The sequence below is a fragment of the Ranitomeya variabilis genome, chromosome 4, assembly GCF_051348905.1.
Source record: "Ranitomeya variabilis isolate aRanVar5 chromosome 4, aRanVar5.hap1, whole genome shotgun sequence".
NCBI lineage: Eukaryota > Metazoa > Chordata > Amphibia > Anura > Dendrobatidae > Ranitomeya > Ranitomeya variabilis.
In genome coordinates this window covers 368258490-368284447 of record NC_135235.1, presented here as the reverse complement: position 1 = coordinate 368284447, position 25958 = coordinate 368258490, and the positions used below count along the sequence as shown (strand labels likewise).

The 25958-nt window shown below is 44.1% G+C and overlaps 1 protein-coding gene across 1 annotated transcript; it reads right to left on the bottom strand.

Annotated features, from left to right (window-relative positions):
• Positions 1 to 1648: 1648 nt before the first annotated feature.
• RPL18 (ribosomal protein L18) lies at positions 1649 to 25958 on the bottom strand. The gene is made up of 7 exons (XM_077250728.1): positions 25808 to 25958; positions 23887 to 23973; positions 23703 to 23810; positions 11130 to 11228; positions 5743 to 5866; positions 2351 to 2420; positions 1649 to 1775 (listed from the first exon to the last, which is right to left on the bottom strand). The coding sequence occupies exons 1-7, from the start codon at positions 25808 to 25810 to the stop codon at positions 1700 to 1702; spliced, it is 567 nt and encodes a 188-aa protein (XP_077106843.1). The 5' UTR covers positions 25811 to 25958; the 3' UTR covers positions 1649 to 1699.

The window sequence follows — 25958 nt, the reverse complement described above, 5'->3', positions numbered from 1 at the left end:
CTTCTCTGCCTTTCTGATGTTTTTCTTGGCCTGCCACTTCTGGCCTTAACAAGAACTGTACCTGTGTTCTTCCATTTCCTTACTATGTTCTTCACAGTGGAAATTGACAGGTTAAATCTGAGACAGCTTTTTGTATCCTTCCCCTGAACAACTATGTTGAATAATCTTTGTTTTCAGATCATTAGATAGTTGTTTTGTGGAGCCCATGATGCCACTCTTCAGAGGAGATTCAAACAGGAGAACAACTTGCAAGTGGCCACTTTAAGTAGCTTTTCTCATGATTGCATACACCTGGCTATGAAGTTCAAAGCTCAGTGAGGTTACAAAACCAAAAAAAGTGCTTTAGTAAGTCAGTAAAAAGTAGGTAGGAGTATTTAAAACAAGAAAATGATAAGGGTGCCCATACTTATACACCTGTCAAATTTTGTTTGAATGCAGATTGCACATTTTCAGTTAGTACAAAAAACCTCATTTCAAGGCAGAAACATTACTGTGTCCAACAGTTATTAGATATATGAAACTGAAATAGCTGTTGCAAAAAAAACAATTTTTATAAAACATTAAGCTTAAGATTAATTAGGGTGCCCAAACTTTTTCATTTAACTGTATACACAGACACAGCACCATACATTACTTGTGGTTTTGCCTGGTCTGCGGCTTTGTCCTATTAGCTTGAATGACCAAGCTGCAGTAACAAATAGACCAATAACGAAGACTATGAAAGCTTACGAGAACGCAGCAGTCCCTCCCGCTGATTGGTAATTGTTATGTTAAACACGTTGGCAGTATAGCATTATGCCAAACTATTTTTAAAAAGCGAAGTTCATTAGTGTTCATTTGTTGTCCGCTCCCAGATCTGCACAGGCGCAGGAAACACTATGTAAATTAGATTCTGAAAAGATCTATAAAGTGGCTGTATCATAGAGGTGACAAACATTAACGGGAACCTGTCATGTCCTTTGTAGCATGTAAACTGTCCCCAGTGCGTTGTTACATTTTTCTCTGAGCGTCTTTTCCAGTAATATAGGCTGGATAGCGGTTTGTATGCATGGTGCTGCTGCCTATCCTGCAATCCTGAAATTTTCAAATCAAAAAGGTGTTTTCTCATGAACAAAGTACACTTTGAACAATATATCTTGGAATAAAACTGCATTTTCATAATTGGATGTGTAAAAAAAAAAGTTCCTGTTCTGAGATAATCTTATAATAAAGTGCCGCTGATGTGTAATGAATGAAGCAACGTTTCCCTACCTCGTTAAAAACTTGTTTTAAGTCACAGAAAATAAACTGCGATCCTGTGTTGTCCTGTCTGTATACTTTTGCTTCCTCCCCTGCCCAGGAGATGTGTTATGATCAGACCATGTCCCTGTATGGTCAGACACAGCCATTACACAGGGACAAGAAAAAAAGAAAAAGAAAAAAAAAAACCATCCAATTGTGGAACTTATTTTTTATTCTAAAATCTATTAACTAAAATAAAATGTACTTTGTTTCTGGGACAACCACCTTAAGTACACCAGCCTCAAGATATGTCGTATTTGTAGTTCATATTGATAAACCCAGTGATATCTTTAAGCCATGATGGATCAGGGACATTTTATTACATGATTATGTTACGTTTTTACCAATTCAAGACCACAAATGAAAATTGGTTTGTAAAGACATCATCTTTATTGTGTACAAAGCGTGGTGAGCGAGCTCAGTTCTTGTAACCTCTGCTGGCTCTGCGTCCTCGGGCACGTTCAAACTTTCTACCTTTGGAGCGAACATAGGGCCTGGAAGGAAAAAGTAGTAATAAGCACAAAAACAGATACCACTGCTTATAGCAGCCACTAACAAAGCCAAGCTACAGCCAGCCCCCAATGTTATCACTCCATGTGTAAGAGAGAGCGGTGAGTTACCCCAATAGCCATGGTCACCACTAGGTGCTGGGATGTTAGGCCGTACAGGGCACTGGACAGTCACTGCAGGTTAGTCCTCTTAGCAGCAGCTCTTTTTACTACAGGTTCCCGATTTTATCCTTCCACAAATCTTCCCTAAACCATTGAATATAAGTAGAAACCATCATACAAGTCTAGCTTCCTCCACCAGCCTGAGGACGTAGATCCATAACTGTCAGTATGCGGCCACTTCCACATCTGCCTGATCTGACCGTGCAGGTGGAGACATTACTATAGGGCTACTAGTTCAGACAATTAACTAACCCAAAGTATCAGGCATGGCCTATAAATGAGGCTACAACATGTCCGAAACATGAGCCTCAGTGGCTGTCCAGCCTGATGAAGGGGGCAAGCAGGGGTGGAAGAGGGGAAGCAACCCCTTCATGTAACAGTAGGGTGGGTCCACTTACTTGGTGTGACTGTGTGGGGTACCAGGAGCCTTTCCAAAGTGTCTGTACACCTCCCGTGCCTTACGGGGGCCTAATAAAGATGGAAAACAATATACGTTTTATGGTTGTTATGACAAGAATCATCATTTCTGCTTTGTTCAGTTCAGGTACAGACATAGCCATCAGTTTTCATTTAGCTGCTGTGTACATAGTTACCCTTAGCATTGGTTACAGAAATTATGGGCTGGATGGCATCACAAGGGGGCTTTAATACAATGAGGCCACTTATCAGACGCTCATATCTCACCATAATCAGGAGCTCAGCAGTAGCAAGACACAGGAAATGATTCATTGTAAGCTTCCACCACTGACCAATGTCTTTGGTATAGAGGTACACCCACCAATAGATATCCCAAGGTACAAGGCCCAGGTCACAGCAAACACCTGATGACCATTTCCTGCCAACGGGTAAACCTGATCTATTGCCAGATGGCTCTGCCAGCTAACTCAGTTCTGTAGAGCAGCGTTTCTCAACCCAAGTCTGGTCTCACCAGTGAGTGCCCCCCGATGGCGGGGAGGCTTAGAAGAGACTGGTCACACAGGTGATTATGAGCTGCACAGATCCAGACGTCTCCAGCAACTTAAGTGCCAGATTGTAGGTTATCAGAGATCAGGAGACATGAAAATAGAGCAGTAGGTTCTGTATGGGTGCACCACTGATGTCACACGGTCATGTCTGGTGTGGTGCAGGCACCACTGACAGGGAGGCACCACAAGAAACAGGTTGAGGAGCTGTGGAGCCTCCTCCAAGAGAGATCACACATCACATCAGTATGAAGGTTTCACATTGCCAGATCCAGCAGCTCAGCAATCTGATATTTACAGCTAATAAACCTTTTTTTTTGCAACTGTTAGTGAGCACAACTTTGTTAACCCCTTCCTATCCCATTGAATCATGGAAAATTAGTAACTGTAGCTCCGCACTATGCAGATTTTTTGTGTGCTACACGGCCCGTTAAATGCCTAATCAATAATCAATCACTATCGGCACTTAAACTGCGCAAATGTACTGCAATATATATAACTAGTGATCCAATAAAAATAGAAAAATATTTGGTATTGCCATGTCTGTAAAAGACATACGTTTTACCATACAGGTAAAATGATTGTAACCTAGAAATGAAAAAAACTTGGGCAAAAAACTGCAATAAGTGATTAATCGCATAATAAAAATGCCAGTAAAAAACAAACCCTGAACGAGCTCCAATAAAAAAAAAAAAATTATGATGGACCAAAAGTTTGGACACAACTTCTCATTTAAAGATTTTTCTGTATTTTCATGGCTATGAAAATTGTACATTCACACTGAAGGCATCAAAACTATGAATTAACACATGTGGAATTATATGCTTAACAAAAAAGTGTGAAACAACTGAAATTGTGTGTTATATTCTAGGTTCTTCAAAGTAGCCACCTTTTGCTTTGATGACTGCTTTGCACACTCTTGGCATTCTCTTGATGAGCTTCAAGAGGTAGTCATCGGGAATGGTCTTCCAACAATCTTGAAGGAGTTCCCAGAGATGCTTAGCACTTGTTGGCCCTTTTGCCTTCACTCTGCGGTCCAACTCAACCCAAACCATCTTGATTGGGTTCAAGTCTGGTGACTGTGGAGGCCAGGTCACCTGGCATGGCACCCCATCACTCTCCTTTTTGGTCAAATAGCCCTTACACAGCCTGGATGTGTTTGGGGTCATTGTCCTGTTGAAAAATAAATGATGGTCCAACTAAACACAAACCGGATGGAATAGCATGCCGCTGCAAGATGCTGTGGTAGCCATGTTGGTTCAGTATGCCTTCAATTTTGAATAAATCCCCAACAGTGTCACCAGCAAAGCACCCTCACACCTCCTCCATGCTTCACGGTGGGAGCCAGGCATGTAGAGTCCATCCGTTCACCTTTTCTGCGTCGCACAAAGATACGGTGGTTGGAACCAAAGATCTCAAATTTGGACTCATCAGACCAAAGCACAGATGTCCACTTGTCTAATATCCATTCCTTGTGTTCTTTAGCCCAAACAAGTCTCTTCTGCTTGTGGCCTGTCCTTAGCAGTGGTTTCCTAGCAGCTATTTTACCAAGAAGGCCTGCTGCACAAAGTCTCCTCTTAACAGTTGTTGTAGAGATGTGTCTGCTGCTAGAACCCTGTGTGGCATTGACATGGTCTCTAATCTGAGCTGCTGTTAACCTGCGATTTCTGAGGCTGGTGACTGGGATAAACTTATCCTCAGAAGCAGAGGTGACTCTTGGTCTTCCTTTCCTGGGGCGTCCTCATGTGAGCCCATTTCTTTGTAGCGCTTGATGGTTTTTACCACTGCACTTTCAAAGTTTTCCCAATTTTTCGGACTGACTGACCTTCATTTCTTAAAGTAATGATGGCCACTTGTTTTTCTTTACTTAGAATTTGTATTATGGCAAGAAAAAAGCAGCTAACAGTCTATTCAGAAGGACTATCAGCTGTGTATCCACCAGATTTCTGCTCAACACAACTGATGGTCCCAACACCATTTATAAGGCAATAAATCCCACTTATTAAACCTGACAGGGCACACCTGTGAAGTGAAAACCATTCCTGGTGACTACCTCTTGAAGCTCATCAAGAGAATGCCAAGAGTGTGCAAAGCAGTCATCAAAGCAAAAGGTGGCTACTTTGAAGAACCCAGAATATAAGACATAACAAAAAAGTGTGAAACAATTGAAATTACGTATATAATTCCACATGTGTTAATTCATAGTTTTGATGCCTTCAGTGTGAATGTACAATTTTCATAGTCATGAAAATACCGAAAAATCTTTTAATGAGAAGGTGTGTCCAATAAGGGCAATCAATACATTATATCTACCCCAAAATGGTATTAGTACAAAAGTCATCTCAGGGTGCAAAAATGAGCCCTCTAACAGCCCCATATTAAAAAGAATTTTTTTTTTTTTATTATAGGTGTAGGAAAATGGCAACAAACAAAAAAAATTCTTACAAATTCTGGATTTTTTTCTCCCAAGAGCAGAATAGTTTGTAAAACAGGTTCATATAAACGTCAGCAGGAAAGTAGAAAGAAAATAAGAGGGATACGGTAAAAACAAACATTTTTGTGCATTTTAATATTAGTCATTCGCAGCCTGTTAGAGGTCTCTGAAGATCTGCGGACTAGCTTACAAGAGGAAACAGATTATGTATTACAAGTATCACTCCACTGATGAATTATGTTATCATTAGATTCATTGCAGACTGGGCTTTTTATAGAATGTCCAGAACAGTCACACATTTGTTAGAAAGGTCTCCTAAAATAAGCAGACCACTAAAGAATAGAAGCGGTGCATAACCCAATGGATTATGCACAGGCCGTACAGGTCTACTTACCGGACAGGAGCACGGTGTTCTGGCCTTTAGGGGCAGCGAGTGCCAGTTGGTCGAAAGTAAAGATTTGTCCTCCTGCTTTCAGGATGCGGCTGCGGGCTCCGCTGGTCACTCTCAGAGCACAAACCTAGGTGGAATAAAACGAGGCTCTGGTGAGACATTTGCTCTTCAATCTAAGACACTTCAATTCCTTGACCTTGAATCACTTAACCCCTTCAGTGCCTTTGATGTACATGTACGTCAAATAGTAGTGTTCTTGCCCTTGATGGTGGCTCACATACCGAGCCCGCATCTTTCCACGCAATTGATGGCTGATTTAATCAGCCATCTAGTGCCTCCAACAGCTGCAGGGGTCCTGGCAGCGGGTTTTTTTTTTTTCCCCCCCCAACATGCGCCAGGCATAAGCGCATCATCCATAACACCCATCAGCGCCCCTGTCACATGATCACAGGGCACCAATGGATTGTCATGACAGCCAGGTTTGTGGCCTTTCTTCATCCCGGAGATCGTGAAGCCCTGCTATTTCTAACACAGGCAATTAAGAGGATCGCAGCTTCAAGTCTCCTATGGGAACTATTGAACGTTAAAGGGAACCTGTCAACCCCAAAATCTAAGGTGAGTTAAGCCCACCGGCATCAGGAGCTTATCTACAGCATTCTGGAATGCTGTAGATAAGCCCCCAATGTATCCTGAAAGATGAGGGAAAAAAGAGGCTAGATTATACTCACCCAGGGGCAGTCCCGGTTCTGGTCCGTTTGGCGTCACAGTCCAGTCCGGGGCCTCCCATCTTCATAGGATGAAGTCCTCTTCTTGTCTTCACGGTGCGGCTCCGGCGCACTTTGTTTGCCCTGTTGAGGGCAGAGCAAAGTACTGCAGTGTGCAGGCCTCTCTGACCTTTCCCGGCACCTGCGCACTGCAGTACTTTGCTCTGCCCTCAACAGGGCAGACAGTACGCCTGCGCCGGAGCCGCAGCGTGAAGACAAGAAGAGGACGTCATCGTAAGATGGGAGGCCCCGGACCGGACCGCTACGCCCATCGGACCAGACTGCAGCGGGACCGCCCCTGGGTGAGTATAATATAACCTTTTTCCTCATCTTTTAGGATACATCGGGGGCTTATCTACAGCATTACAGAATGCTGTAGATAAGCCCCTGATACCGGTGGGCTTAGCTCACCTTCAATTTTGGGGGTTACAGGTTCCCTTTAAAAGAAAAAAATAAAATATGAAAAAATAAACTCAAAGTTCAAATCACCCCACTTTTGCCCCATCAAATAAAACAATTAAAAAAAAAATACATATTTGATATCACTGCGTTTAGAAATATCCGATCAAAATACACAATTTTTCTGATCAGCAATGAGAAAAAAAATAAAAAAAATAATCGAAACCCCGGAATCAGTTATGGGTCAAAAAAATCCTTAGGCTAGGTTCACATTGCGTTAATGGGTTAACGCTAACGGACTGCGTTGCACGGCGAAATTGTCGCAATTAACGCCATGCAACGGGTCCGTTAGCGCACCCATTGACGGCAATGTGAATCTGATCTCTAGCGCATCGCTAGCGCATGCCATTTTCGGCATGTGCTAGCGATGTGCCGTCATTTTCTGACGGACCTCGACCGCTGCTTGCAGCGTCCGAAGTGCGCCCGAGGTCCGTTCCTCGCTAGCGCAGATCAGCGGGATCGGCAAACGCGATCCCTATAGATACATTCCGTTAGCGCAATCCGATAGCGCAATGCGCTTAACGGATTGCCCTAACGCAATGTGAACCTAGCCTTATACATGCTTGGTACAGTATGTGCGTAATCATACTGATGTGGAAAATTATTTTGCAAGGTCAGTTTTACCACATAGATAACCTGGCAAATAAAAAAAAAAAACAGAACACAAAATTGTGCTTTTTTTTTTTGCAATCTCACCGCACTTAGAATTTTTTGCTATTTTCCAGTACGCTATATGGTAAAATCAATGGTGCCGTTCAAAAGTACAACTCTCCCTGCAAAAAAACAAGCCCTCGTACGCCTATGGGTCAGCTGTTTGTGGGGACAGTGTACTGCACACTTCTATTGATTTGAATAGGGTCGGGTGTGCAGCACCCTGCCACTAGCAGAAGACAAAGCAACCCCGCAATCGAGCAGTTCTGGCCAGCGGCCGCCACGAACAGCCGATCGGTGGAGGTGCCACACCCTGACCAATCAGACATTGATAACCTATCAAAAATAAGTAAATGAAAAAATAAGGAGGTGGACAACCTCTCTAAATGCCAGAAGATTGAACCACCAGAATTACTTCCCTCCTTAAAATACTACAAAAAGCTATCAAAGTGTCATATGTAGCTCAAACATGGTATCAATAAAAAGGTCAGTTGAGGGCACACAAAAGCACCCTCAGAGCTCCATGAACTTAAGAATATAAATATCCAAGTCTCAAAAAGCGACTTTCCCTCCAATTTTTAGAAGTTTTTTCCACCACTAAAATAAAAATGGAGAAGTTGGTCAGCATAAGAAAATAATGGTAATTGCAATTTCCCCCTGCAACTTCAGAGCACATGGATTTTTTTTCACGTTTTTTAGTAAAATATATGGCAAAATGAATGATGCATTCAAAACTACAACTGGTCCTGCAAACAATAAGCCTTCATATGGCTACAGACAGAAAAAGGAGGAAAAAGACAAAAATTCAAAATACTGAATTTCTTGGGTTGTTAAAGGATTAGGAGCACACCAGCTGCATTCACCGATCGCAAAAAATGGAGGAAATAAAAGTAGCTCTGTACTGTTTTGGCAACAAGGCTGTAAAAACTGTTTGTGAAATCAGTGTCCAATATACGGATCATGACATACGGCGGTCTGAACCCGACCCAGGGCTGAAAGGCTACAGCTTCTCAATATGGAGGCTGGGAAAAGCCTTCTCTCTGCTCAAGTGATGGTGATTCCTTCCCACCAGTGGACAGGTTTTTATTTATTTTATTTTTTTTTGCTTTTGTTTTCCCTTCTCAAAAGCCAGATTTTTTTTGTAAGATTTGTTGTAATCTCAGAGGTTTAAGGCTATGTGCACACGTTGCGGATTTTGCTGCAAGATCCGCAGGGGATTGTCCGCTGCGGATTCGCAGCAGTTTTCCATGCGTTTACAGTACCATGTAAACCTATGGAAAACAAAATCCGCAGTGCACATGCTGCGGGAAAAAAAAATGTGCAGAAACGCACCATTGTTTATTCTGCTGCATGTCAATTCTTTGTGTGGATTCCACAGCGGTTTACACCTGCTCCATAATAGGAATCCACAGGTGTAAAACCGCAGGTGGAATCTGCACAAAAACCGCAGTGCGGAAAAATCAGCACACCTTTCCGCAACGTGTGCACATAGCCCAAGAGGAAAAAAAAAATTTTTTTTTTTTTTTACCATGTTCCCTTAATGCTAAAACTGACCTGCCATTATTATTCTCCAGGTCATTGCGAGTTCATAGCCACCAAACCTGTCTAGGTTCTTTATATTTAAGTGGTAAAAAAAGATTCCAAAATTTGGTTGAAAAATTGCACCATTTTCCGAGACCTGTAGCATCTCCATTTTCATGATCTGGGGCTGGGTGAGGGCTTAATGTTTGCGCACCGAGCTGATGGTTTTATTGATACCATTTTGATGCAGATTCGATCTTTTGATCGCCCGTTATTGCATTTTATTGCAATGTTGTGGCCAACAAAAAAAACCACGCAATTTCTGAAGTTTTGACTTTTTTTCTCTCGTTACACCGTTTAGCAATCGGGTTAATTATTTTTTTAAATTGATAGGGCGATCCTCAAAGCAGCGATACCAAATCAAGTATGTGTATACTTGATTTTTTTTTTTTTTACATTTAAATGGGGCGATTTGAACTTTTATATTTTTAAACATTTATTTTTAAACTTTTTAGAAGAAATACATGAAAATGCGGCAACACTCACCAGTCCAAGTGTGGTTCAATTCCTTTACTGCAGCATATAAAACACAGCCGTCATGTTCGTAGCCCAGGGACAGAGACCTGTGGAAGCGCTATTGTAGGCGCAAAACAGCTGTTGTCACATCCTGCGCACCTCCTTCTCTGCTTCACCACCCTGGGCTACGAACATGACGGCTGTGTTTTATAAGCTGCAATAAAGGAATTGAACCACACTTGGACTGGTGAGTGTTGCCGCATTTTTCTGCATTTCTTCTGATGAGTGCTTCTCTTATTCATGCGGGCACCTCTACCTGGATATCAGGCTCCTGTGTGACACGCTTTGGATAGACCGCAGTCCATGGGAGACTAGAAGCTGCAGTTGTCCGATCAGCTCTGCAACACACAGGCGCTGATCAGATCAACAGTGTGTAGCAGAAATGCTCACTTGCTTGAGCGCCAACCATGAGGCAGCACTCATAGCAACCTGGCAATGAAAATCATAGAGGTCTGCTGGAGACCTCTGGTTGTCATGCTGACCCAAAGAGTCAGTTCAATGCCGCTGTCAAGAGATTGCTGTTACACCCACGGCTGTTGCGGGCACATGCCAGCTGTATAGATCAGCTGTCATGTGCTCAGAAAAGGTGCAGGCTCAGCGCCAGAGCCCGCACCAAATGGGGAGTCCGGCATCGGCGTATCATTACGCCCAACATCGGAAAAGGGTTAGGGGATATTTGTAGCAATCAAGAGTTCAGCTCCTGAGCTCTCACCATACACCCAAACAACGTGGTACACATTGGGAAGCAATCACTCAAGGATAGTGGGGAAGGAAGGATGTGGAGCCCTTAATGTCCAATGACCGACATAGTCAAACAAAAAACAAGTGTGGGATTGCACTTTTTTTGCAATTTCACCGCGCTAGGAATTTTTTTCCTGTTTTTGAGTACACAAATTGGTAAACCCAATGGTGGTGTTCAAAAGTACAACTTGTCCTTCAAAAAACAAACCCTCACTTGGCCATATTGACGGAAAAAAAAAAAGAAAAAGTAATGGCTCTGGGAAGAAGGGAAGCAAAAAAAACTAAAACGCAAAACGGAAATACCCCTGGTCCTTAAGGGGTTAATGCCAAGAGCAGTGCGAGCTAGAATTAAAGTGAATCGTATGTAGCAGCTGTATAAACAGGTTGATCTCATCCAGCCTGCACCTCTATCTCAGTGTGAGCAGACATGCGGGCCTGTAACTCCTGTAAAGTAGGTCTGTGATTATTTACACAGCTAAACTGGCACTCCCAAACACAAGCTACAGATACAGAGCCATTTGTCACTGCCAGTCTGGGCAGCACAACAGGAGGACACGAATGTCCATCTGCAGCTCCAGCTGGAATTCTCCATAAGATTTGGAGTTTTTGGACTGGTAAACTGACCACGCTGTAACCGGTCAGACAGCAGACCATACTAGTACAGAAATAACGCTGCACCTTCAGTTTGGGGATATTCTGAATCCTGACGTCGTCAGTGATGCTCCCGACCACCACGGCAGTTTTGCCATCACGTCCAGCGAGCTTCATTTTGCGAATCTGTAAGGAAATAGAATTCATTAATGGTTGAGATATAAGAGTAGCTCAATCCTCGGTCTGTCCTCAGATTACACTGCAGCTGTCACTGGTTAATACAAACAGGTTTTTTTTTCCTTAACCCCTTAGTGACAGAGCCAACTTGGTACTTAATGACCGAGACAATTTTTACAATTCTGACTACTGTCACTTTTATGAGGTTATAACTCTGGAATGCTTTAACAGATCCCGCTGATTCGGAGATCGTTTTTTCGTGACATATTGTACTTCATGTTAGTGGTAACATTTCTTCGATATTACTTGCGATTATTTATGAAAAAAATCGGAAATATGGCAAAAAAATTTAAAATATTGCAATTTTCAAACTTTGTATTTTTATTCCCTTAAATCAGAGAGATATGTCACAAAAATAGTTTAACAAATAACATTTCCCACATGTCTACTTTACATCAGCACAATTTTGGAAACAACATTTTTTTTGGTTAGGGAGTTATAAGGGTTAAAAGTTCACTAGCGATTTCTTATTTTTACAACACCATTTTTTTTTGTTTTTTAGGGACCACATCACATTTGAAGTCATTTTGAGGGGTCTATATGATAGAAAATACCCAAGTGTGACACCATTCTAAAAACTACACCCCTCAAGGTGCTCAAAACCACATTCAAGAAGTTTATTAACCCTTTACGCGCTTCACAGGAACTGAAACAATGTGGAAGGAAAAAATGAACATTTAAAGGGAACCTGTCACCACGTTTTTGGAAGATGGGATAAAAATAGCGTTAAATAGGGGCAGAGGTGGGCATTACATTAGTGTGTTTGTTATGCGTTTATTACCCACCTAAGTTGCCGAAATACGTTTGCAAAGTCTCCGTTTTCGCCTGTCAATCAGGCTGGTCTGGTCAAAAGGGCGTTGTCTTCCCCCAGATTTTGCGTAGTTTTCCGTTGGTGGCGTAGTGGTGTGCGCATGCCCAAGGTCCCGAATCCTCTGCCAGGGGATTTAAAAGAGCGCGCTGTTCGTTTTCATTGGTGATCGGTGGGCGCGGCCATCTTCCTTTGGCCGCGCGTGCGCAGAAGCGGCGCTCTGCTGGCCGCGGCTTCAGGAAAATGGCCGCCGCGATATCCATCTGCGCACGCGCGGCATCCCGCGGCCATTTTCCTGAAGCCGCGGCCAGCAGAGCGCCGCTTCTGCGCACGCGCGGCCAAAGGAAGATGGCCGCGCCCACCGATCACCAATGAAAACAAACAGCGCGCTCTTTTAAATCCCCTGGCAGAGGATTCGGGACTTTGGGCATGCGCACACCACTACGCCACCAACGGAAAACTACGCAAAATCTGGGAGAAGACAAGACGCCCTTTTGACCAGACCAGCCTGATTGACAGGCGAAAACGGAGACTTTGCAAACGTATTTCGGCAACTTAGGTGGGTAATAAACGCATAACAAACACACTAATGTAATGCCCACCTCTGCCCCTATTTAACGCTATTTTTATCCCATCTTCCAAAAACGTGGTGACAGGTTCCCTTTAACTTTTTTTGCAAACATTTTACTTCAGAACCATTTTTTTTTAATTATTTTCACAAGTGTAAAAACAGAAATTTAACCATAAATTTTGCTGTGGAATTTCTCATGAATACGCCGATACCCCATATGTGGGGGTAAACCACTGTTTGGGCGCACCGCAGAGCTTGGAAGAGAAGGAGTGCCGTTTGACTTTTTCAATGTAGAATTCGCTGGAATTGAGATCGGACGCCATGGCACGTTTAGAGAGCCCCTGATGTGCCTAAACAGTGGAAACCCCCACAAGTGACCCCATTTTGGAAACTAGACCCCTTAACCCCTTCACCCCCAAGGGTGGTTTGCACGTTAATGACCAGGCCAATTTTTACAATTCTGACCACTGTCCCTTTATGAGGTTATAACTCTGGAACGCTTCAACAGATCCTGGTGATTCTGACACTGTTTTCTCGTGACATATTGTCCTTCATGATAGTGGTAAAATTTCTTCGATATAACTTGCGTTTATTTGTGAAAAAAACGAATATTTGGCGAAAATTTAGAAAATTTCGCAATTTTCCAACTTTGAATTTTTATGCCCTTAAATTACAGACATATGTCATGGAAAATACTTAATAAGCAACATTTCCCACATGTCTACTTTACATCAGCACAATTTTGGAACCAAAATTTTTTTTTGTTAGGGAGTTATAAGGGTTAAAAGTTGACCAGAAATTTCTCATTTTTACAACACCATTTTTTTTTTTAGGGACCGCATCTCATTTGAAGCATTTTGAGGGGTCTATACGATAGAAAATACCTAAGTGTGACACCATTCTAAAAACTGCACCCCTCAAGGTGCTCAAAACCACATTCAAGAAGTTTATTAACCCTTCAGGTGCTTCACAGGAATTTTTGGAATGTTTAAATAAAAATGAACATTTACCTTTTTTTCACACAAAATTTATTTCAGCTCCAATTTGTTTTATTTTACCAAGGGTAACAGGAGAAAATGGACCCCAAAAGTTGTTGTACAATTTGTCCTGAGTACGATGATACCCCATATGTGGGGATAAACGACTGTTTGGACGCATGGCAGAGCTCGGAAGGAAAGGAGCGCCATTTGACTTTTCAATGCAAAATTGACTGGAATTGACATGGGACGCCATGTTGCGTTTGGAGAGCCCCTGATGTGCCTAAACAATGAAACCCCCCACAAGTGACACCATTTTGGAAAGTAGACCCCCTAAGGAACTTATCTAGATGTGTGGTGAGCACTTTGACCCAACAAGTGCTTCACAGAAGTTTATAATGCAGAGCCGTAAAAATAAAAAATCATATTTTTTCACAAAAATGATCTTTTCGCCCCCAATTTTTTATTTTCCCAAGGGTAAGAGAAGAAATTGGACCCCAAAAATTGTTGTGCAATTTGTCCTGAGTACGCTGATACCCCATATGTGAGTGTAAACCATTGTTTGGGCGCAGGGCAGAGCTCGGAAGGGAAGGAGCGCCATTTGACTTTTCAATGCAAAATTGACTGGAATTGAGATGGGACGTCATGTTGCGTTTGGAGAGCCCATGATGTGCCTAAACATTAACCCCTTCCTGACATCTGACGTACTATCCCGTCGAGGTGGGGTGGGCCCGTATGACCACCGACGGGATAGTACGTCATACGCGATCGGCCGCGCTCACGGGGGGAGCGCGGCCGATCGCGGCCGGGTGTCAGCTGCATATCGCAGATGACATCCGGCACTATGTGCCAGGAGCGGTCACGGACCGCCCCCGGCACATTAACCCCCGGCACACCGCGATCAAACATGATCGCGGTGTACCGGCGGTATAGGGAAGCATCGCGCAGGGAGGGGGCTCCCTGCGGGCTTCCCTGAGACCCCCGGAGCAACGCGATGTGATCGCGTTGCTCCGAGGGTCTCCTACCTCCCTCCTCGCCGCAGGTCCCGGATCCAAGATGGCCGCGGCATCCGGGTCCTGCAGGGAGGGAGGTGGCTTACCGAGTGTCTGCTCAGAGCGGACACTTGGTAAGCCTGCAGCCCTGCACAGCAGATCGCAGATCAATGATCTGTGATGTCCCCCCCTGGGACAAAGTAAAAAAGTTAAAAAAAAATTCCCCACATGTGTAAAAAAATAAATAAAAAAAATATCCTAAATAATAATAATAATAATAATAATAATAATAATCTTTATTTATATAGCGCCAACATATTCCGCAGCGCTTTACAGTTTAACAGTTTCAAACAACAATCATAGGTAACAATGTTAACAATACAGCAATAAAGCAAAATAAGACGACCCTGCTCGTGAGAGCTTACAATCTACAATAATATAATATAAAATTAAAAAAAAAAAAAAAAATATTCCCATAAATACATTTCTTTTGCTAAATAAAAAAAAAAAACAATAAAAGTACACATATTTAGTATCGCCGCGTCCGTAACGACCCAACCTATAAAACTGCCCCACTAGTTAACCCCTTCAGTAAACACCGTAAGAAAAAAAACGAGGCAAAAAACAACGCTTTATTATCATACCGCCGAACAAAAAGTGGAATAACACGCGATCAAAAAGACTGATATAAATAACCATGGTACCGCTGAAAACGTCATCTTGTCCCGCAAAAAACGAGCCGCCATACAGCATCATCAGCAAAAAAATAAAAAAGTTATAGTCCTGAGAATAAAGCGATACCAAAATAATTATTTTTTCTATAAAATAGTTTTTATCGTATAAAAGCGCCAAAACAAAAAAAATGATATAAATGAGATATCGCTGTAATCGTACTGACCCGACGAATAAAACTGCTTTACCAATTTTACCAAACGCGGAACGGTATAAACGCCTCCCCCAAAAGAAATTCATGAATAGCTGGTTTTTGATCACTCTGCCTCACAAAAATCGGAATAAAAAGCGATCAAAAAATGTCACGTGTCCGAAAATGTTACCAATAAAAACGTCAACTCGTCCCACAAAAAACAAGATCTCACATGACTCTGTGGACTCAAATATGGAAAAATTACAGCTCTCAAAATGTGGTAACGCAAAAAATATTTTTTGCAATGAAAAGCGTCTTTCAGTGTGTGACGGCTGCCAATCATAAAAATCCGCTAAATAACCCGCTATAAAAGTAAATCAAACCCCCCTTCATCACCCCCTTAGTTAGGGAAAAATTAAAAAATGTATTTATTTCCATTTTCCCATTAGGGCTAGGGTTAGAGCTAGGGTTAGGGCAAGGGTTAGGGCAAGGGTTGGGGCTACGGCTAGGGTTACGGCTAGGGCTACGGCTAGGGCTACGGCTAGGGCTACGGCTAGGGTTACGGCTAGGGTTACGGCTAGGGTTACGGCTAGGGTTACGGCTAGGGTTACGGCTAGGGTTACGGCTAGGGTTAGGGTTGGGGCTAAAGATAGGGTTAGGGTTTGGATTACATTTACGGTTGGGAATAGGGTTGGGTGTGTCTGGGTTAGAAGAGTGGTTAGGGTTACTGTTGGGATTAGGGTAAGGGGTGTGTTTGGATTAGGGTTTCAGTTATAATTGGGGGGTTTCCACTGTTTAGGCACATCAGGGGCTCTCCAAACGGGACATGGCATCCGATCTGAATTCCAGCCAATTCTGCGTTGAAAAAGGAAAACAGTGCTCCTTCCCTTCAGAGCTCTCCCGTGTGCCCAAACAGGGGTTTACCCCAACATATGGGGTATCAGCGTACTCAGGACAAATTGGGCATCATCTTTTGGGGTCCAAGTTCTCCTGCTACCCTTGGGAAAATACAAAACTGGGGGCCAAAAAATAAGTTTTGTGGGAAAAAAAGGATTTTTTATTTTCACGGCTCTGCGTTGTAAACTGTAGTGAAACACTTGGGGGTTCAAAGTTCTCACAACACATCTAGATAAGTTCCTTGGGGGGTCTAGTTTCCGATATGGGGTCACTTGTGGGGGGTTTGTACTGTTTGGGTACATCAGGGGCTCTGCAAATGCAACGTGACGCCTGCAGACCAATCCATTTAAGTCTGCATTCCAAATGGCGCTCCTTCCCTTCCGAGCTCTGTCATGCGCCCAAACAGTGGTTCCCCCCCACATATGGGGTATCAGCGTACTCAGGACAAACTGGACAACAACTTTTGGGGTCCAATTTATCCTGATACCCTTGTGAAAATACAAAACTGGGGGCTAAAAATCATTTTTGTGAAAAAAAAAAGAATTTTTATTTTCACGGCTCTGCGTTATAAACTGTAGTGAAACACTTGGGGGTTCAAAGCTCTCAAAACACATCTAGATAAGTTCCTTAGGGGGTCTACTTTCCAAAATGGTGTCACTTGTGGGGGTTTTTAATGTTTAGGCACATCAGGGGCTCTCCAAACGCAACATGGCATCCCATCTTAATTCCAGTCAATTTTGCATTGAAAAGTAAAATAGCGCTCCTTCCCTTCCGAGCTCTGCTATGCGCCCAAACAGTGGTTTACCCCCACATATGGGGTATCGTCGTACTCAGGACAAATTGCACAACAACTTTTGTGGTCTAATTTCTTCTCTTACCCTTGGGGAAATAAAAAAATGGGGGCGAAAAGATCATTTTTGTGAAAAAATATGATTTTTTATTTTTACGGCTCTGCATTATAAACTTCTGTGAAGCACTTGTTGGGTCAAAGTGCTCAACACACATCTAGATAAGTTCCTTAAGGGGTCTACTTTCCAAAATGGTGTCACTTGTGGGGGGTTTCAATGTTTAGGCACATCAGGGGCTCTCCAAATGCAACATGGCGTCCCATCTCAATTCCAGTCAATTTTGCATTGAAAAGTCAAATGGCGCTCCTTTCCTTCCGAGCTCTGCCATGCGCCCAAACAGTGGTTTACCCCCACATATGGGGTATCAGCGTACTCAGGACAAATTGTACAACAAATATTGGGGTCTATTTTCTCCTGTTACCCTTGGTAAAATAAAACAAATTGGAGCTGAAATAAATTTTGTTTGAAAAAAAGTTAAATGTTTATTTTTATTTAAACATTCCAAAAATTCCTGTGAAACACCTGAAGGGTTAACAAACTTTTTGAAAGTGGTTTTGAGTACCTTGAGGGGTGCAGTTTTTAGAATGGTGTCACACTTGGGTATTTTCTATCATATAGACCCCTCAAAATTACTTCAAATGAGATGTGGTCCCTAAAAAAAATGGTGTTGTAAAAATGAGAAATTGCTGGTCAACTTTTAACCCTTATAACTCCGTCACAAAAAAAAATTTTGGTTCCAAAATTGTGCTGATGTAAAGTAGACATGTGGAAAATGTTACTTATTAAGTATTTTGCGTGACATATGTCTGTGATTTAAGGGCATAAAAATTCAAAGTTGGAAAATTGCAAAATTTTTAAAATTTTCGCCAAATATTCGTTTTTTTCACAAATAAACGCAAGTTATATCGAAGAAATTTTACCACTATCATGAAGTACAATATGTCACGAGAAAACAATGTCTGAATCGCCAAGATCCGTTGAAGCGTTCCAGAGTTATAACCTCATAAAGGGACAGTGGTCAGAATTGTAAAAATTGGCCCGGTCATTAACGTGCAAACCACCCTTGGGGGTGAAGGGGTTAAAAAACCCCACAAGTGACACCATTTTGGAAAGTAGACCCCCTAAGGAACTTATCTAGATGTGTTTTGAGAGCTTTGAACCCCCAAGTGTTTCACTACAGTTTATAACGCAGAGCCGTGAAAATAAAAATTCTTTTTTTTTTTTCACAAAAATGATATTTTAGCCCCCAGTTTTGTATTTTCATAAGGGTATCAGGATAAATTGGACTCAAAAGTTGTCCAATTTGCCCTGAGTACGCTGATACCCCATATGTGGGGGGGAACCACTGTTTGGGCGCATGACAGAGCTCGGAAGGGAAGGAGCGCCATTTGGAATGCAGACTTAAATGGATTGGTCTGCAGGCGTCACCGTCACGTTGCATTTGCAGAGCCCCTGATGTACCCAAACAGTACAAACCCCCCACAAGTGACCCCATATTGGAAACTAGACCCCCAAGGAACTTATCTAGATGTGTTGTGAGAACTTTGAACCCCCAAGTGTTTCACTACAGTTTACAATGCAGAGCCGTGAAAATAAAAAAAAAAATTTTTTCCCACAAAACTTATTTTTTAGCCCCCAGTTTTGTATTTTTCCAAGGGTAACAGGAGAAATTGGACCCCAAAAGTTGTTGTCCAATTTGTCCTGAGTACGCTGATACCCCATATGTTGGGGTAAACCCCTGTTTGGGCACACGGAGAGCTCTGAAGGGAAGGAGCACTGTTTTACTTTTTCAACGCAGAATTGGCTGGAATTGAGATCGGATGCCATGTCCCGTTTGGAAAGCCCCTGATGTGCCTAAACAGTGGAAACCCCCCAATTATAACTGATACCCTAATCCCAACAGTAACCCTAACCACACCCCTAACCCTGACACACCCCTAATTCTAATCCCAACCCTAATCCCAACCGTAAATGTAATCCAAACCCTAACCCTAACTTTAGCCCCAACCCTAACTGTAGCCTGTAACTTTAGCCCTAACCCTAGCCCTAACCCTAGCCCTCACCCTCGCCCCAACCCTAACCCTAATGGGAAAATGGAAATAAATAATTTTTTTTTAATTTTTCCCTAACTAAGGGGGTGATGGAGGGGGGGTTTGATTTACTTTTATAGCGGGTTATTTAGCTGATTTTTATGATTGGCAGCCGTCACACACTGAAAGACGCTTTTTATTGCAAAAAATATTTTTTGCGTTACCACCTTTTGAGAGCTATAATTTTTCCATATTTGAGTCCACACAGTCATGTGAGGTCTTGTTTTTTGCGGGACGAGTTGACGTTTTTATTGGTAACATTTTCGGGCATGTGACATTTTTGGATCGCTTTTTATTCTGATTTTTGTGAGGCAGAATGATCAAAAACCAGCTATTCATGAATTTCTTTTGGGGGAGGCGTTTATACCGTTCCGCGTTTGGTAAAATTGATAAAGCAGTTTTATTCGTCGGGTCAGTACGATTACAGCGATATCTCATTTATATCATTTTTTTATGTTTTGGCGCTTTTATACGATAAAAACTATTTTATAGAAAAAAATAATTATTTTGGTATCGCTTTATTCTCAGGACTATAACTTTTTAATTTTTTTGCTGATGATGCTGTATTGCGGCTTGTTTTTTGCGGAACAAGATGACGCTTTCAGCCGTATCATGGTTATTTATATCTGTCTTTTTGATCGCGTGTTATTCCACTTTTTGTTCCGCGGTATGGTAATAAAGCGTCGTTTTTTGCCTCTTTTTTTTTCTTACGGTGTTTACTGAAGGGGTTAACTAGTGGGACAGTTTTATAGGTTGGGTCGTTACGGACGCGGCGATACTGAACATGTGTACTTTTATTGTTTTTTTTTTATTTAGATAAAGAAATGTATTTATGGGAATAATATATATATTTTTTTTTCTTTATTTAGGATTTTTATTTTTTTTTTACACAAGTGGAAAATTTTTTTTTGTACTTTTTTACTTTGTCCCAGGGGGGACATTACAGATCGGTGATCTGACAGTGTGCACAGCACTCTGTTAGATCACCGATCTGCCTCACAGCACTGCAGGCTTACCAAGCGCCTGCTCTGAGCAGGCACTCGGTAAGCCACCTCCCTCCCTGCAGGACCCGGATGCCGCGGCCATCTTGGATCCGGGACCTGCAGCGAGGAAGGAGGTAGGAGACCCTCGGAGCAACGCGATCACATCTCGTTGCTGCGGGGGTCTCAGGGAAGCCCACAGGGAGCCCCCTCCCAGCGCGATGCTTCCCTATACCGCCGGCACACCGCGATCATGTGTGCCGGGGGTTAATGTGCCGGGGGAGGTCCGTGACAGCTCCTAGTACATAGTGCCGGATGTCAGCTGCGATATGCAGCTGACACCCGGCCGCGATCGGCCGCGCTCCCCCCGTGAGCGCGGCTGATCGCGTATGACGTACTATCCCGTCGGTGGTCATACGGGCCCACCCCACCTCGACGGGATAGTACGTCATATGTCAGAAAGGGGTTAGGGAACTTATTTAGATGTGTGGTGAGCACTTTAAACCCCCAAGTGCTTCACAGAAATTTATAACGTAGAGCCATTAAAATAAAAAATCCTTTTTTTTTCCTCAAAAATGATTTTTTAGCCTGCAATTATTTATTTTCTCGAGGGTAAGAGGAGACATTGGACCCCAAAATCTGTTGACCACTTTGTCCTGAGTACGCTGATACCCCATATGTGGGGGGGGGGGGCACTGTTTGGGCACCCATCGGGGCTCGAAGGGAAGGAGCGCCGCTTGGAAGGCAGACTTTGATAGAATTCTCTGCGGGCGTCATGTTGCATTTGCAGAGCTTCTGATGTACCTAAACAGTAGAAACCCCCCACAAGTGAAACCATTTTGGAAACTAAACCCCCCCAAAGAGCTTATCTAGATGTGTGGTGAGCACTATGAACCCCCAACTGCTTCACAGAAGTTAATAATGTAGAGCCATGAAAATAAAAAAAATCATTTTTTCCATAAAAATGATCTTTTCACCCCCAAAGTTTTACTTTCACAAGGGTAACAGGAGAAATTGGACCCCAAAATTTATTGTGCAATTTATGCTAAGTAGGCTGATACCCCAAATGTGGGGGTAAACCACTTTTTGGGCGCATGGCAGAGCTCGGAAGGGAAGGAGCACCGTGTTGGAATGCAGACTTTGATAGAATGGTCTGCGGGCGTTATGTTGCATTTGCAGAGCCCCTGATGCACCTGAACAGTAGAAACCCCCCACAAGTGACCCCATTTTGGAAACTAGACCCCCCAAGGAACTTATCTAGATGTGTTGTAAGAACTTTGAATGCCCAAGTGCTTCACAGAAGTTTATAATGCAGTCGTGAAAATAAAAAATATATTTTTTTTTCCACAAAAAAAGATTTTTTAGCCAAGTTTTTATTTTCACAAGGGTAACAGGAGAAATTGGACCCCAAAAGTTGTTGTCCAATTTATCCCGAGTACGCTGATGCCCCATATGTGGGGGTAAACCACTGTTTGGGCGCACAGCAGAGCTCAGAAGGGAGGGAGCACTATTTGACTTTTTGAGCGCAAAATTGGCTGTGGCGTTTAGAGACCCCCTGATGTACCTAAACAGTGGAAACCCCCCCAATTCTAACTCCAACCCCAACACACCCCTAAGCCTAATCCCAATCCCAACCCGATCCATAATCCTAATCACAACCCTAACCCCAAAACAACCATAGCCCTAATCACAACCCTAAATCCAACACACCCCTAATCCTAATCTCAACCCTAACCTCAAACCTAACCCTAATCCCATACACCCCAACCCTAATCCCAACCCTAATCTTAACCCTAATCCCAAACGTAACCCTAATGCCAACCCTAAGCCTAATCCCAACTCTAACCCTAACTTTAGCCGCAACCCTAGTCCTAACATTAGCCCCAACCCTAGCCCTAACTTTAGCCCCAACCTTAGCCCTAAACTTAGCCCCAACCCTAACCCTAAATTTAGCCCCAACTCCTCTAGCTGCCAGCCGGCAGATCATGGCGGGCGCATTGCGCATGCGCCCGCCATTTTCTTACCGGAGGAAGAAGCCGGCGGCCAGGAGAGGACACAGGAGGACCCAGGGACACCGGTAAGTATAACAGGGTCCCCGAATCCCCCTATTTCTCTGTCCTCTGATGTGCGATCACATCAGAGGACAGAGAATTACACATCGCTTTTTTTTGCGGTCGCCAGTAAACAGTTAATTACCAGCGATCGCAAAACAGGGGTCGGTAAAAACCGACCCGGATCATGTTCTTTGGGGTCTCTGCTACCCCCGGCAGCCGAGACCCCAAAGATCTTCCGGGTGCCGGCCGGCGGGCGCACTGCGCCTGCCATTTTTTGGTCGGAACAAGATGGTGGCGCCCATCGGGAGCCATGAGGAGCACCGGGGGAAACAGGCGAGTATCGGGGGGGCTATCCGGGACCCCATTTCTCTGTTCTCTGATGTGCGATCACATCGGAGGACAGAGAAATTAAATGGGAAATTGCGTTTTTTGGGGGGGTTTTTTCGACCGCCAGTAAACTGTTAATTAACGGGCGAGCGCAACTCGGGGGTCGGTAAAAAAAACCCGAATCATGTTCTCTGGGGTCTCGGTTACCCCCGGTAACCGAGACCCCAGAGAAAATCCGACTCGGGGGGCGCTATTCACTTTTTTCAGAGCGCCGTTAGTTAACGGCGCTGTGGTTTAAGTACCCTTAAATGCCGCCGTTAAAAGGCGTATCGGCGGTCGTTAAGGGGTTAAAGCACCACTCCAGTGTTTGTTTTCATCGTGAATGATCACTATCGACAGCAGAATCATGCCAGAGGCTGCAGTCAGTGGAAACAGTCACTATGGACATGTCATTTCACACCAGAAGAAAGTAAAGAAACAAGGAACCTGGACAGGAAGGCAACGAGATATTTTATGTCGGTGCTTTAAGAGTCTTCCATGGAAAACAAGTTACCACCCATCATAAGTATAGAAGCCATCATGCTGATCATGTGGGTCCTAACCACTGGGAGGTGCACCCATCAGGACAGGGCACTATTCTACCCATTACAAGATGGAGCAGCAGTGCGTGTTTCTACAGGGCTGCCAGAATGAGCCAGGCACAGCAATAGGCCGCCCCTCAGGGAATGTATGGAGCAGTGGTCAAACATGTGACCTCAGGCTCCATTGTGTAACAAGAATAATGGTGTCCCCTTCTACTGATTGAAGGTAGCAGCGGTTGGACCCCACTGTACAACAATATATCACTTGTGGAAGTGTGACAGGAGCTGCCCAGTGACTACAAGCCCATCAACAGCAACCTATGCAGGAAGCCCCGACCCTACATGAACACCCACACAACACTGAGCTGCCATAAGAGGGGAAACAAGGGCAGATTACAAGCACTGGTATCTGATGGAGCCACCATGTACTTACCAGGCGGGACAGAGAGAGGGGTGGCCTGTTGGTCCGGCTCATGAACAGACGCCTCAGGACCACTCTGTTAAAGCTGGAGTTGGTACGACGAGCCAGGAAACGGTACAGCTGAAAAATGAGAAGAAAGCCATGTAATTCCGCAGAGTGAGGTATGGGACACTGCCACAACTCACTCAGTACTGACCTTAACCAAAAGCCTCAGGTAGATATCCTCACTTTTGGGCTCCTTACGCCGCACCTTGCGGTCCTTGTTGTGGCGGATATCTATACCCTGTGTAACAAAGGAAAAGAATAAGATTATGTCAAGCAAGTCTAGTGGACAGTGAGGCCTCACCTCCCAATGTGGCCGGCCATTGTTCTGCCATTCTGGCACTGCAGTAATAGGCCAGAGGGCGCTGACCTCAGAACTGAGGACCAAAATGTTGCTTGCTGTGTCCTCCAGTGGTGTATAGGAGCAGACGCTAGGTGTGTACGACTCAGGCAAAATGTGGCCAAACAAATGATACATGGGAACCCGTACTCAATGTATTACAGGGGTTATGTGAATAATAAGTGTCTGTTCCATTGCTCAGCTTAAAAAAAAAAAAAGTGATACAAAAAAAACTGAGATTTACTTACAATCCCCGAGTTCCCACTATTACCCCTATCTGTTGATTGGTTGAAGTGGGAACGTCATATCATCAGATGCAGCCAATCACTAAGAAAATTTGAATCATGCCAAATACACCATCAGCTGCAGTGGTGATTTCACATCCCTAGTGCTGCAGCTAATCAACAAAGATTGGAGGAGCAGCAGAAACATCATTGGTCCCAGGGAGGCGAACAAAGCTCAGTTTGTTATTTTACTGAATCTGAGAGGTAATAATTAAGAAGGGACAACTCCTTTAAAACGATATTAACTTCTGAAACCCTGGAACTCATTTCTCATTCCAACTGAGTATGAACTGAGCGTTCAGGCCGATGTGAGGGAGCCACAACCGAGACAAGGGGGAGAGCGCACAGCTCCTGTACAATACTAGGCCGTATGTATAGCGTCCCCTTACTTTACCCCAGATCTAGGTATAATAATCATTTTTATATAGCGCCCAAATATTCTGCAGTGCTTTACAGTTTGCACACATTATCATCGCTGTCCCCGATAGGGCTCACAATCTAGATTCCCTATCTATTATGTCTTTGGAATGTGGGAGGAAACCTGAAAATCCAAAGGAAACCCACGCAAACACGGGGAGAACATACAAACTCTTTGCAGATGTTGTCCTTGGTGGGATTTGAACCCAAGGACTCCAGCTCTGCAATTCTGCAGTGCTAACCACTGAGCCACCGTGCTGCCCCTCTGTACCCCCCCCCCAGGTATATCATCTCCTTACTGTACCCCCAGACCTAGGCCGTAGATATAGCGTCCCCCTAGGCCATAGATATAGCGTCCCCCTTGGTGTACCCCCAATCTTAGTCCATAGGTATATCCAGGGCTGTGGAGCCTGAGCCCATTTTGAAGTCTGAGTTGGAGTCATGGAAATTGAGGAGTCGGAGGTTTGACTTACCGACTCCACAGCCCTGGGTATAGCTTTACTGTAGCCCCAGACCTAGGCCGTAGGTATAGTGTCCCCTTACTGTAGCCCCAATCGTGGCCCAACAGACGCTTCCTAACCCCTATACACACCACGGAGAGGACTAACATAGCAGCATGAAAGGGAACATCACTGAGTGAGCACAGCCATGCTCCACCTGCAGCCCCGTGTAAGGCGCATGGTGATAGGCACAGGGCTGCCTCTGCTCTGCCGCTACTGGGATGGAGCGTCCTCCCTCCGGTGCAGCACAGCCGAGGCTTCATGAGCGGCGGGGACAGGGGCAGCTCTATCCGCTCAGCCACGACCTCACTGCCCGGAGCACAGGCGGGAGAGGGGCCACACGTCAGCCTCACCGCCCGGGGCGCAGCCGCCACATAACCCGTATCGCTCTAACGTCAGACTCGGCCTCTCGTTCGATATTAGTCCCGGCCGACACCCGCTGATAAGAGGAGGCTCATGGCGCCGCAACACTGAGGAAAAACAGCACCAAACAACGGGATGGAGGCGGATTAACAACCAAACTAGGCTTCTCACCATTATGGCGACTGTCGCACCGACAGCTTCTCGGGGAGGAAAGGAAGGAGGAGTGAAAACCGCGGAGGCTTATGGGAACTCACAGCGGCAGGAAGTTGTGAGCCAGCAGAACGGCCTGTCTCTCCTCTTCTCTATGGTTGGAGGACTACAG

Coding starts and splice junctions, on each gene's coding strand:
- RPL18 (XM_077250728.1), bottom strand. Junction 5,867..11,129: donor AGAATATCCCCAAACTGAAG/GTGCAGCGTTAT, acceptor TATTCCACCTAG/GTTTGTGCTCTGAGAGTGAC. Junction 1,776..2,350: donor ACCCCACACAGTCACACCAA/GTAAGTGGACCC, acceptor TTTTCCTTCCAG/GCCCTATGTTCGCTCCAAAG.